The 13,581-nt window shown below is 38.8% G+C and overlaps 1 protein-coding gene across 1 annotated transcript in view; it reads left to right on the forward strand.

The window, feature by feature from the left end:
• The window catches only part of LOC126768847 (uncharacterized), a 179,428-nt gene that overhangs the window by 146,863 nt on the left and 18,984 nt on the right, over positions 1-13,581 (forward strand). Inside the window, exon 12 of the mRNA XM_050487203.1 lies at positions 5,575-5,732. Coding sequence (XP_050343160.1) covers positions 5,575-5,732 — 158 coding nt within the window. The remainder of the gene's footprint in view (positions 1-5,574; positions 5,733-13,581) is intronic.

Genomic DNA, 13,581 nt, shown 5'->3' on the forward strand with positions numbered 1-13,581 from the left:
TGCAATCTCTATTTGTTAGAAGCTTATTTCATCGTCATTTGTTTGCGTCTATTTGCTTAGCTATCCCATTTATTTTGTACCGGTGCAGTATGTAAATTGCAAAAAAGGGACTTGGCAAACTTTACGCTCTACCGGCATTTGATTTAACGTTTAGTTAACGTATTCATAATAACAGTACTGTAATACTAAAACCCCATTTATAAATATTTATACGAGAATAAGAGTTCAAATTTAACGATATCCACTGTGACCCAATTTCAAAATATCGAAGCCGATATATTGCTACACGTGACCAAATAAATTGGCAATATTTGTTTGACAAATATTTTAGACTTTGATTTTTAAACTAATATCGATTGGAATTATAATAGATTGGAATGTAACAGAATGTAACAGACATAAATACATTAACTAATTGGACGTGGAATGCTCTTACGGCTTCTGTTTTTCCTGTCCATCACAATCTGGATTTCTTAAAGGCAAGAGTGAGTAGACATCTTCTAGCTTAGTCTACGTCAGTATTTATCGCCTGATGGTCATCATCTACCTGACTGACTTTGGTCACGACAGTCATTCTACGTCGAGTGCAGAAGATATTATAGTGCTCAGGTGTATACGCAAACAAAGATACAATTTTCATTCCTCTACTATGAAAATTCAATGACGACAATACGATACGGGTCGAGAGTTCAGGTGCAGAAGAAGCAAAGGCTTTGCGTGCTATCCGAGGTACAGAATGTACTGAGATTTTTTGACAAAACTAAACAAGGCAGTAGTCAAGCATTAACCACTTCCTTACCATCGGGTTTGATTGTGTTCGTAACCCAAATAAAAATAAAATGAAAGTAATAATTAAAAAATAACCAATATATTATTACGACAAGTCTATTATTTCGCTAGATACTTATTACACGTGACATATCGTCGGGCGTCTGAAGCATCTTATAGTCAATATTTCCATCTAAAAATTTTTCCAAAGCTTTTAGTCTTATAGCAATAAAGTTTGTTTTTACGTCACTTAATGTCATTCAACTCATATTTCTTGTATACACAAAATGAATAAAATGATTTTCACTTTAATACTTAGATGCTATGTAAGTATTTATAGATTTTGTTTAATACAAGTTCTAAAAATCAAAAGGGCTTCTCGATGGTTAGGCTTACATTGCTAAGTATGAATTTATTTATTTATTAATTACGTTATTTAATACACGGATGTTTCGCTTCAATGACAGTCATTAATAACTTTATTCACAGTGTATAGCTGTTATAGATATATTGTTTTATTAGTAACGGTTTGAAAATGAATTAATAAAATAACTAAGTTATATTTATTTCATTTAGAGGCATTGACAATTCAATAACTACAAAATTAACTTACGAAACTTACAATTAAAAGCAAAATGTATATGTTTGCAGCAATTAAATATTAAATGTATTTCTATCAATCCAATGGAACTGGATTAATTATATAAATATAGAACAAATCCTTATTGTAAAATATTGGTATATTTATTATAAAACATTTTAATATGTGTATGAACATGGAATTTACTAACAACATTTCAGATCAAAATTATATTTGTAGTATCTAATAAAACTCTATTTTACTTGAGTAACTTTAACAGCTTCTGATATCGGCTGTATAACTGCATTTAGTCCATCCAGTACGAGTGACGGGCAGTATAGACTTGAAAATTGATTTATTTCTCAGTCATCACATACTTATTTTATAATTAAATAATATTTCTGTTTGTTTTTAAGCTATTTATTATTAATCATATTCGATAGTTATTTGAAAAAATAAATATTTATAAAAAAAGGCAATATAAAATTTTAATTACTATTTCCACAAGAAGTTTAAAAAATGAAATGTAATTAAAAGTACACTACAGCATCAAACGTCTTCCTTATTTCAAACAAATAGTTCTGGTCGTGTCCTCTGTTACAAAGAGGGTAGCTTACGTTGGTTATTATTAGTTTCATTTAAAGTTGCAACTGACAACTTTCACAATAAAAGAATAAACATATTTGACCTACGTCCAAGCATAAGACTTACTTATTTATTTAACAACCAATGTAAATAAATGGTAACATTTATAATATAATATACTTTTTATAATTTACTTTTATTAAATATGTACATTAGAATAAAACATAACATTCGAATCGAATAATCCTGTAAAATAATGATTCAAAAGTGTGTACACAAGTCTACTTCAAGTAGACAAATACAGTTTGCTTGGTTGATTGTAATTAAAATTAGTTATTTGTAATTCAACCGCTTGGGAACCACAAGTAGGTAGTCTTTGTTATTTATTTTATGTAGACCTTCTCGCATAGACATTAGCACTGCAAGAAATATAAGTTATCCCTCGCATTGTAATCCCGTGTACTTACTTTATCTATCAACTTAAGCCTTATTGAACTCGTACTTATAATTAGATTGGCTCACTCCGTAACAGCCTGTGAATGTCCCACTGCTGGGCTCTCCTCTTTTTGAGGAGAAGGTTTGGAGCTTATTCCACCACGCTGCTCCAATTCGGGTTGGTAGAATTCACATGTGGCAGAATTTCAGTGAAATTAGACACATGCAGGTTTCCTCACGATGTTTTCCTTCACCGTAAAGCACGAGATGAATTATAATCACAAATTAAGCACATGAAAATTCAATGGTGCTTGCCCGGAATTTTCATGTGCTTGATTTGTTGGCTTACTCGCTTTAAATTAGTTTTGTATTATTTACTTACATGCATTCCGTTAGAATAATTGATAAGTGGGTATCACTCCCACATGCACTTACTTCGCTGTTTTCTTCATCACCGCGCACGAGATAAATTATAAAGACAAATTACTTGATAACTGAGTAGTAGATTTCTGTAGATTTATAACTTTATTTATTTACCAAGAAGTGAACAATTTAATCTCCATAACCGCTATAATTTTCCTATACTAATTTTCAAAATGGGTAGATACTTATCTTAATAATGTGATAAAAAAACCCACTGAGTTTTTTTCGCTGGTTTTTCTCATGGCTGGGTATTTTTTTCGAACCGATATTAGTTTCTAGTAATTTGACTATCAATAATTAAGTGTAATACCTCAATGTTGTATTAAGTATTTTGATGTTGATTTTTGATTTTAATATAATATTTTTTGCGGTTATATCTATACGTTTCAAATGTTTAGGACAGCTTGGACACACGTTCTGGGTTATCTCATATTAGAAGTGCCAGTAGAGCTTGCCTGGATTTGAATCCACAATATTTGAATAAGATTCACATGTACAATGGCCATATTGACTCTTAAATAATCTCTTTTATATTAATACAAAGATTTGATACAAATATAATAATGACTGATGGGGTGTCGGACGTGTAAGGGTTTGTAAAGGTCTTTGATTGTCTTTGTCTTCCAATGCGGTTACTGAAGTTATTTATTTCCAATCTAAAACTCGTCTCAATGATATCTATAATAATTTTGTGTATTATATTTTTGATCGATACTCCACGGAGGTTCGAAATAAAATAAAAAATAACTCTAAGCATCAATGTACTAGGTAAGTAGTCCACAAATTACACAGACTTACTTATGTACAAGAAATAAGCGTAGCATTACTACGGATTCATTCTGTCTTGTAGTAAGGTCACGTTGCCAATAACGTTGTGCTTAGAAGATAAAATGCGGTTCGTCTATGTTAACAAATTAAACAATTATAAAAAATGTGTAACCTTTTGTGGCAAGAATTAATATATATTTTAATATATTTATATATTAGGGTTATGTAATAGTCGGTTTCTGCCCCATTGATGAGCTAAGGGATCTCCTTTTGATTAAATGATCTGGAGTTTATTCCAGCGCACTAATCCAACTTAGGTTGATGGATATACATGTGGTAGATATTTATCCGACATAACAGAAGCGGAAAATTTAATTGAAAATAACATAGATTAAAAAAGAACAATAGTTTAAGACACGTTATCTGTATATATAAGAAATCTGTAACTGATCGCTGTACTGTACATGGAAGATTCATGAGTAAAACTATTACCGGCGGCCTTTTTAAACGCAAGAGAACCCAAAATAATTATTGTTAGAATTTTTGTCTGTTTATCTGTTTGTCTGTGCGTTTGTGCACACTAATCTTCGAAACGGCTTAACGAATTTGAGTGCGGTTTTCACTAATGCATTGTGGCTAACTTCACTTACAACTTTGTTTTTGTTTTATTTGGATCGGTTTCTAAATACTAAAGTTATGTCAATTTAAAGAATCACGTCGAACATTTATTCGATAAAATTGCTATAACTGTGTATCTAATGTAAATTGAACTCAGATCTATACAATCAATCATATTAAATAGGGTTCAGATTATGCTGGTATATGTCGGTTAACTCGCCCATGCTAAGATATATGTCTATCTTTTAAGGTTGATTGTAACTTTTTGTATGGTAATCAAATTTGTTCTAAGATAATGCATTATTTGCAAAGTCGTTTTTATTAAATATTAATTCTTATGAAAGATATAAGACCATAGACAGTTTTTAGTACTTTTTATAGTTTTGACATATTACAACGGGTAGTTGAGTAGGTTGTTTGAAAATACTAATACGTATTTATTTTCAGTTTGTAAATAACTTTGTAAGTTAAAGTTTATAGGTGGGTATTTCGTTTTGTTGCCGCATTTCTTTACATAGTTTTGTTAAATTTATACTCAGTCGATTAGTTTGACAAATGAAGTAAAGCCATAAATATATACAAATAAAAATTAAAAATAGCACAAATCGTGACCGCGTGAAATGGTGGCAAGAATGCTAGCAGCTTTTCACCTTTGAATAGCAATTCCAATTCTCTGGGCGAAAAATGAACCAGTTCGTCGGTTAGTTGATAATAAATACATATTAAAAAATATATTTACGTTTTAGTTTTAAAAGGACACAATTTCCTGTGAAGGTAACGTTTGCAGTCAATAAATAAAGGACAGGGAAAGACATTCAAGTATGTCGAAATAGAAGAATTAATGTTAATTAACAGTGGTAGTCCGTGATTTAGCTAGGTAACCCTTTTGCGATTTATCAATGTACATATTATATAACATACAAGCTTTGCCATCATCAAATAATAGATGAACGTATAGATATTTAATAATGTATCTCGTACTACAAGGTTTTTTCCAAATCTCAACAACAATTTTGACCTATCTGCAGTACGAAATATTTAAATCGATAAACCAATTATATCTATTGTTACATCAGAGTGAAAAAATAGGTCTAAATCTTGTTATCTCAATAGCGAAATCGTGTTTCATACCGACTTGGCAACATTCCCGGAACACTCGCTAACTGTTTCAATTATTAATTTCCCATTTGGAAGTTATTATAACTGGTCTGATTTTTGGTTAAAATTAAATTTTTGTCAAATATTCTTGTGTTGAAATCCCTAGACTTGGCAAATCTTGGAAATATCACTATCAATTTAGTTTATTAAAACCAATTTGTGTGACCGCCGTTTAAGAGCGTTGAACCCAGTGTAGATAGACCTAATCGCAACCAAATAATTTTTTCTATTGTTTTTAGAGAGAGCTATTTGCGGCTAAAGCCGACAGCAGCACAACCACAGCTGATCGAAAGCTATCGTCTTCTTCTGCAGGCAGCATGAAGAATAAGTGGCTCAAAGCCTTCCGTAGCCTCAAGCCTCCGAGCGCACCACCACCCCATGCAGCACCACCGGACAAGTAAGCAGCAAATTTAATTGTGTTAACATTTTACCAGTTCTATTAAATATAAAAAAGAAATTATTTAACAACACTAACAATTTTTTTGAATTACGATCGTGTTTTTGATCTAGTTATTCATATCATTTCATGTAATAATATTAGGATGGTGGCAAATCAATAAACGATAATAAATACCTTCACTTAACTGCAAATTATACAGGAACCAACTTGTATTTACTAGGTAAAACTATCATTTAATCTGTGAACCTTCAACAAACTTAATCGTAACCTTTTCAAAATGTGGTAACACCGCATTTCCACGCTGCAACGGGGAAGTTGATTGCATCCTGCCAGCGGACTTCCACTCGACATTTACTGATGTTCGAGTGAATACTGTGAGCATACGTATGTTTATCTCACCATTGTCCTGTATTCAAATTAAGTGAAATAGTTTTTGGAAAAATAACGTAAACAACATTGTAGATATATTTTTTATATAATTATAGCACTTATTTCATAATATGTATTATTAAATATACTGCAAACTGATCGTACATGTTAGAAATAATGATTTTCATAACTAACCTCGGAAGTGATCTTTTCAATTTCGAGGAAGCAAAATGTCATTAACTATTTCAATTATCAACCATGTTGACTTGGCGCAGGCATATCTAGTTAGAATTTACATAAAAGATGACTTTTAACGTTGTGCCAAATAACATCAAAGTATAAATGATTTTTAAAATTAATAACGCTAATGTATTTTAAAACGATTGAAGAATATAAGTTTAGCGAGAATACTTATGATATATATCTATTATCTGTTACATATAATAAAAATGTAACTGATCGCTGCCTGTACATGGAACATATATGAGTAAAACTATCATCGGGAGTGTAAAACAGTGATCGTTAGACATTTTTGTCTGTTTATCTGTGCGTGTGTCCGCGGTAATTTTAGAAACGGCTTAATTGATTTAGCTGCGGTTTTCACTAATGTATTGTGGCAAACTTAAAATTGTTTCGTGCCACATAATGTTTTTAGAATCACGTCAAATTATTATCTGTAAAATGATAATAATAGAAAGTTTATAGAAACAAAACAGAGTTTAAAATGGCAGTTTCAGAGATTTAGCGTTGCCAATGTAAGTTGAGCTCAGATATATATATGATCGATTATATTAAATAGGGTTCAGCTAATGCTGGTACATGTAGGGTAACTAGTTTATTAAAAAAACTAGATACATATTACGGGATAAAAAAAGATATAACAATAAATGTAAAACACATTTCTTTTGTTTTTCTATACTATATATTTAACTGACCCGCGGCTTCGCTTACGCGTAATTATAATTAAAGGACAAATGGTTGTATGTCGTTCTATTTGTGGTACAGTAATGCCTGTAGTTTGACTTAATATATCTTTTTTTTTTTTTTTTTATTTTTTTTTTTTATATCGCCGGGAGGGCAAATGACTCTACTCCACCTGATGGTAAGTGGTAGTAGAGTCCAAACACGACGACGGCCAGTACAGACGGGAAAAACGTTCTGCACTAGCCGCCTTCGCCTTGCCGGCCCGCAAGATGCCTCTTCACGCCTCGTTTGAAGGAACCCGGGTTGTAAGAGGAGGGGAATACGTGAGCTGGTAAGGAATTCCATTTTTTGGAAGTGCGACAAAGAAAGGAGTTGCCAAATTTCTTTGTTCGCGATGGAATTGATGTCACAGTTAGGCGGTGACATCGAGAACCAGCTCGCGTGGACTTAAGAAGGAAGGGGGAAGCAGGAATTAGAGAGAATAATTCCTCAGAGCACTCGCCGTGATACAGTCGATAGAAAGCGCTCAGTGCTGCTATCTCACGACGCAATTGTAAAGGCTCAAGGGTGTTTGTGACCTTTACGTCGCCAATAATGCGTACGGCACGTCGCTGCAACCGGTCCAAGGCCTCAAGTAGGTACTTAGCGGAGCCATCCCAAAGGTGCGAGCAATATTCCACGCAAGACCGTACCTGTGTTTTGTACAGCAGGCACAGTTGTTGTGGCGTGAAAAAGCGCCGCACCTTGTTCAGAACTCCGAGTTTCCGTGAAGCTGTTTTTATAACAGCCTCGATGTAATCCCTTGGACTAAGGTCGCAGCGAACGTCAATCCCCAGCATGGCGATTTTGCTTTGCATCACCAGCGGAGTACCACAGAGGGAGGGAAGAGGGGAAAATGTTGACTTTTTCGCCGTGAGAGCGCATACCTGTGTTTTCTTGGCATTAAACTCAACAAGATTATCAGAGCCCCATTTGGCGATGAGATCTAACGTCCTATCGAGTTCAATGACAAGATTCTCCCGCCTCTCCTCAGTTTCCGCCCGCCCAGCCACTGCGCGTCCGTGGTATCCACCATGCACTGTACTATCATCTGCATAGCAATGTATGTTCCCAAGGGAGAGCATATCATTGATATGCAAAAGAAAGAGTGTGGGAGATAGCACAGATCCCTGGGGGACCCCAGCATTCACTACATAGAATTGTGAAACGCAACCATCTACTAAAACACGAAGGCTACGCTTGTGTAGGAAGCTGGCAATCCAGGTGCATAGCTGAGCAGGCAGACCATATGCCGGTAGCTTGGAGAGAAGACTTCTGTGCCAGACCCTGTCGAAAGCCTTGGAGATATCGAGGCTGACAGCCAACGATTCTCCATGCTTGTCGATAGCTTCACCACAGAGGTGTGTTACGTACGCTAGAAGATCACCTGTGGACCGTTTTGGTCGAAACCCGTACTGACGATCATTAATTAGACAGTGATCTTCTAGGTAATGGATCAGTTGGTTGTTTAAAATCCGTTCCATCACCTTACAAAGTACTGAGGTGATAGCTATTGGCCGATAATTTGCCGGGTCAGACCGATCCCCTTTTTTGGGAACCGCTTGCACGTTAGCTCTTCTCCAAGCCTCCGGCACACTTCCCGAAGAGAGAGAAAGTTGGAACAGGCGCGTTAACACAGGAGACAGCTCCGCTGCGCACTTCTTCAGCACTATGGCTGGTATTCCATCGGGACCGCTAGCTTTCCGTACATCAAGTGATTGCAGCTCCGCACGCACATCACGTTGCCTGATTTTAATGTCAGGCATCGTATGGCCACATGCAGGTATTGTAGGTGGCAGTGCACTACAATCATCGATGACGGAATTGTCGGCAAAGAGTTTAGCCAGGAGATCAGCTTGCTCTTGCGGACTGTGAGCTAGCGATCCGTCCGGATTTCTGAGCGGTGGCAGCGAAGGTTGGCAGAAATTGTTTTGCACAGACTTGGTCAGACGCCAGAAGCTACGGGAGCCCCTAGGATGCGAAACAAGGTCATGACCAATCTGTACAATGCGCTGTGCATCCGCTTTCGTGTATGCCTTTCTACAGGACTTGGAATTTTTATTATAGTTTGCTTTCAGTGAGTCAATGTTAGATGCCCCGCTAATGCAGCCGTTGATCCACTTGCGATATGCCGCCTGCTTAGCTGATACAGCATCGGCACATTCACGAGTGAACCAACGGTTACGCGTACTCCTACTGACGAGATCTGAGCTAGGAATGTAGTATTCCATTCCCAGCATGATCTCGCCAGCAACAGCAGCGGCACTAGCTGTCGGGACATTCCTACTGAAGCAACGTTCCTTCCAAGGGACCGACGCATAGTAATCGCGCATACCGTCCCAATCCGCCGACTTATAGTGCCAAACGCGACGTTTGCATACCGCTAGTGGCGGTAGCTTGGCCTGTGGCACTCTGGTAGAAATAAGGCTGTGATCCGAAGAGCCAAGAGGAGCCTGAACCACAACCTGATATTCCACCGGGTGAGAAGTCAGCAGAAGGTCCAGTGGAGAAGGTGCTTGCCCATCAATGTCTGGGATCCTGGTGGGCTGATCAACCAGTTGGGTCAAGTCATGTGTGAGAGCAAAAGCATGAGCAGTCCTTCCAGCATGGTCAGTTTTGAGGGATTTCAACCAGGATTCGTGGTGAGCATTAAAGTCCCCCAAAAACACCAATTCCGCGTTAGGAAATTGCTCTTGCGCAGCATCTGCCACCCGACTAAGATGGTCAAATAGTCGGCTTGTCTCCAAGTCACCATTGTGGGATCTGTAGAGGCACACGTAGACTCGGCTCTGACGAACCAGGTCCACACGTACCACCAACATGGAGAAGGAGGGGTCCTCCAAGCAGCGCAGTCGGTGACAGCAAACATCCGTCCTGACGAACAAGCATACTCCGGCTTTCGCTTTGAAGGATTCTTCAAGCGTGTAGCCGGGATAATTAAGGTAGCTGGTATCGGCAGGACGGAGTATTTGTGTCTCCGTGAGAAACAACATTGCTGGCCGTGCTGTCTCGAGATGGTGGTGGACAGCGTTGAGGTTAGTGTGGAGTCCTCGGATGTTAGAGAACTCGACCTCAAACAGCGAGGGTATGGTGGGGGTGAGCACCGCTGTACGACCGTTATTTCTTTTTTGTTGCGCCATTTGGGAGAAATTAAATGGAAAAGAGACGTGAAGCGAGCGATGTATTGCCACGATAGGGATGGGCAAAGTGTGGAGGCGTGTTTCCCCAAGTGGTTGCCAAAAGGAAAAATACACTGACCCGCCGGACGGAAGGGCCCCCGAACCCCCCCGGAAGTGGCCGCCGGGACCCCACCTACCGGTCACCAACCGGCACGACGGTCCACCCCGAGATTATGCGTGGCCTGGTGGGGCAGCCTCACGAGCTGGTTAGGCACGCTCGGGCCCCTGTACTATGCCACGGGCGGCCAGCGGAACAGCCGTTTCTTCGGGTCTCCCTGACCGGCAGGTCAATACAGTTTCCCCCGGCATTGGTTCAACAGCCGTCTCCAACCGGACCAACACCCATCGCGACAATACTCGCTCGGGCTCTGGCTGTACGCTGGCTGACCTCGAAACGCGGCTGCAAGCCACTTCACGAGTTTTTCACCATGCGTACGGTGGTAACAAGCCAGGCGGATGTTAGCATCCTACCACCAGATGAGCAGATGGTCGCTCAGATATCCCTTAGTCGCCTCTTACGACACCCATGGGAAAGAGAGGGGCAGTGAAATGTATTCTTTCTCCGTCACTGCACGGATTTTATAATGGGTTCAACCAAAATATATTATATACAAGTCTTCTGATCTACGATTCTGTAGCGCAGATGCCTCCGTCATTTACGTCGTTGTTAATGCTGTAAATGACCAAGTGCACAAATATATTTTTTTATTCCAAAATATTCAGATTAAACAAGACATTTACTGGTGGTAGGGCTTTGTGCAAGCTCGTCTAGGTACCACCCACTTATCAGATATTCTACCGCAAAACAGCAGTACATGGTATTGTTGTGTTCCGGTTGAAAGGTGAGTGAGCCAGTGTAATTACCGGCAAAAGGGACATAACAACTTAGTTCCCAAGGTTGGTGGCAAAGTGGCTATGTAAATGATGGTTAACATTTCCTACAATGCCAATGTCTATGGGCTTTGGTGACTTACCATCAGGTGGCTCATACAAAATAAAAAAAAGACTATTTAACTCGCTAAAAACTTTATTTTTCTATACTAATATTATTAGAATCCGCAATAGTAAAATGTCTATCTTTTAAGGTTGACTCACTATAAGCTTTTTGTTGGTAATCCAAATCTTTTTTATAAACATGGCACTAATTCTTATAAAAGATAAGATCTTATTAAAGTTGATAGGTTATTAGGTATTTTGTTTCGTCACCGCATATATTTTTTTCTCTTTGTTTTGATAAATTGATACTCAGTCGCTTAGTTGATAAGTACTTATTTTTTAAATACACATATTTATTTTATAGTTTAAAAGGAGAATAATTCCTTTGAAGATATCGTTTGCAGTCACAATAAATAAAGCAAAGGGAAAGAAGATATTCAAGTATGTCGATATATATTTAAGGGAATGCTATTTTTCTCATGCCCTTTTTAGTTGCCCTATTTAGATCCGGGTAAGGTGAAAACTAATAAATACTATCTTATGAAAATAAAACTAAAAATGTTTTGTATACTGAAATATTATAAGTCTGCTCTTAGTGATTTCTTTGAATTAACTCGCGGGCACAGCTGGTATTTAATAAAATTGTAACTAAAAGACTAACCCGACACTACACTGAAGATTTTCAGGGCGTCAGTCTTTTCGAGATTAGAATGGCTCTCGGACAACTTAAAAACAACAAGGCACCTGGTGATGATGGTATTACAGCCGAGCTTCTGAAGGCGGGTGGTACACCGATCCTCAGGGCTCTTCAGAGGCTTTTTAACTCCGTCATTGCCAAAGGTCAAACGCCAAAAGCATGGCACAGAAGTGTGGTGGTACTTTTCTTTAAGAAGGGTGATAAAACCCTTCTGAAGAATTACAGGCCCATCTCACTGCTGAGTCATGTTTACAAGTTGTTTTCGAGAGTCATTACGAATCGACTCGAGCAAAGGCTTGACGACTTCCAGCCACCCGAACAAGCCGGATTCCGGAAAGGCTTTAGCACCATAGACCACATACATACGCTGCGGCAAGTTATACAGAAGACTGAGGAGTATAACCAGCCACTTTGCTTAGCGTTTGTGGACTATGAGAAAGCCTTTGATTCGATCGAAACCTGGGCCGTGCTGAATTCTCTTCAAAGGTGCCAAATTGATTATCGGTATATCAGGGTGTTAAAGTGCTTGTACGAGAACGCCACCATGTCGATCCGACTCCAGGATCGGAACTCAAAACCTATCCAACTGCAGAGAGGTGTAAGATAGGGAGACGTGATATCTCCGAAACTGTTAACCGCTGCATTGGAAGATGTTTTCAAGCTTCTGGACTGGAACGGACTTGGCATCAATATCAACGGCGAGTACATCACTCATCTTCGATTTGCCGATGAAATCGTAATTATGGCCGAGACCTTGGAAGACCTCGGCACTATGCTCGATGACCTCAGCAGGGTTTCCCAACAAGTGGGTCTAAAAATGAACATGGATAAGACGAAAATCATGTCGAACATCCATGTTGCACCCACTCAACTCAAGGTTGGAAATTCTGCACTCGAAGTTGTAGACAACTATGTCTACCTAGGTCAGACCATCCAACTAGGTAGGTCCAACTTCGAGAAAGAGGTCAATCGTCGAATTCAACTCGGCTAAGCAGCGTTCGGGAAGCGACACGATATCTTCTCATCCCAAATACCGCAGTGTCTCAAGTCGAAAGTCTTCGACCAGTGTGTGTTGCCAGTGATGACTTATGGATAAGAGACGTGGTCGCTCACAATGGGCCTCATAAGAAGGCTCAAGGTCACTCAAAGGGCAATGGAGAGGGCTATACTCGGAGTTTCTCTACGAGATCGAATCAGAAATGATGAAATCTGCAGGCGAACCAAAGTAACCGACATAGCCCGAAGAATTGCTAAATTGAAGTGGCAGTGGGCGGGGCACATTGCTCGCAGATCCGACGGCCGCTGGGGCAGAAAGGTTCTCGAGTGGCGACCACGAACCGGAAGACGCAGCGTGGGCAGGCCCCCTACAAGGTGGACCGACGACTTAGAACGAGTCGCGGGAAGCCGTTGGATGCGGGCAGCGCAAGATCGGCCAACGTGGAAATCCTTGGGGGAGGCCTTTGTCCAGCAGTGGACGTCTTTCGGCTGGTGATGATGATGAACTAAAAGTTCCTAAAATAAACTCATTGGATACTTATAATAGTATGTAAGATTTAAAAATATGTGTATGCAATCTCTACCCAACCTAGAGAGCGAGTAGAGGATACAGCATTTCACGCTTACATAAAAAAATATAAGAAAACGACAAGTGCTACAAATATAAAATAAAAGTAATAGTTGGAAAACTGTTTCGTCGTTCGTG

This window comes from Nymphalis io, chromosome 5 (genome assembly GCF_905147045.1).
Source record: "Nymphalis io chromosome 5, ilAglIoxx1.1, whole genome shotgun sequence".
NCBI classification, from domain to species: Eukaryota; Metazoa; Arthropoda; class Insecta; order Lepidoptera; family Nymphalidae; genus Nymphalis; species Nymphalis io.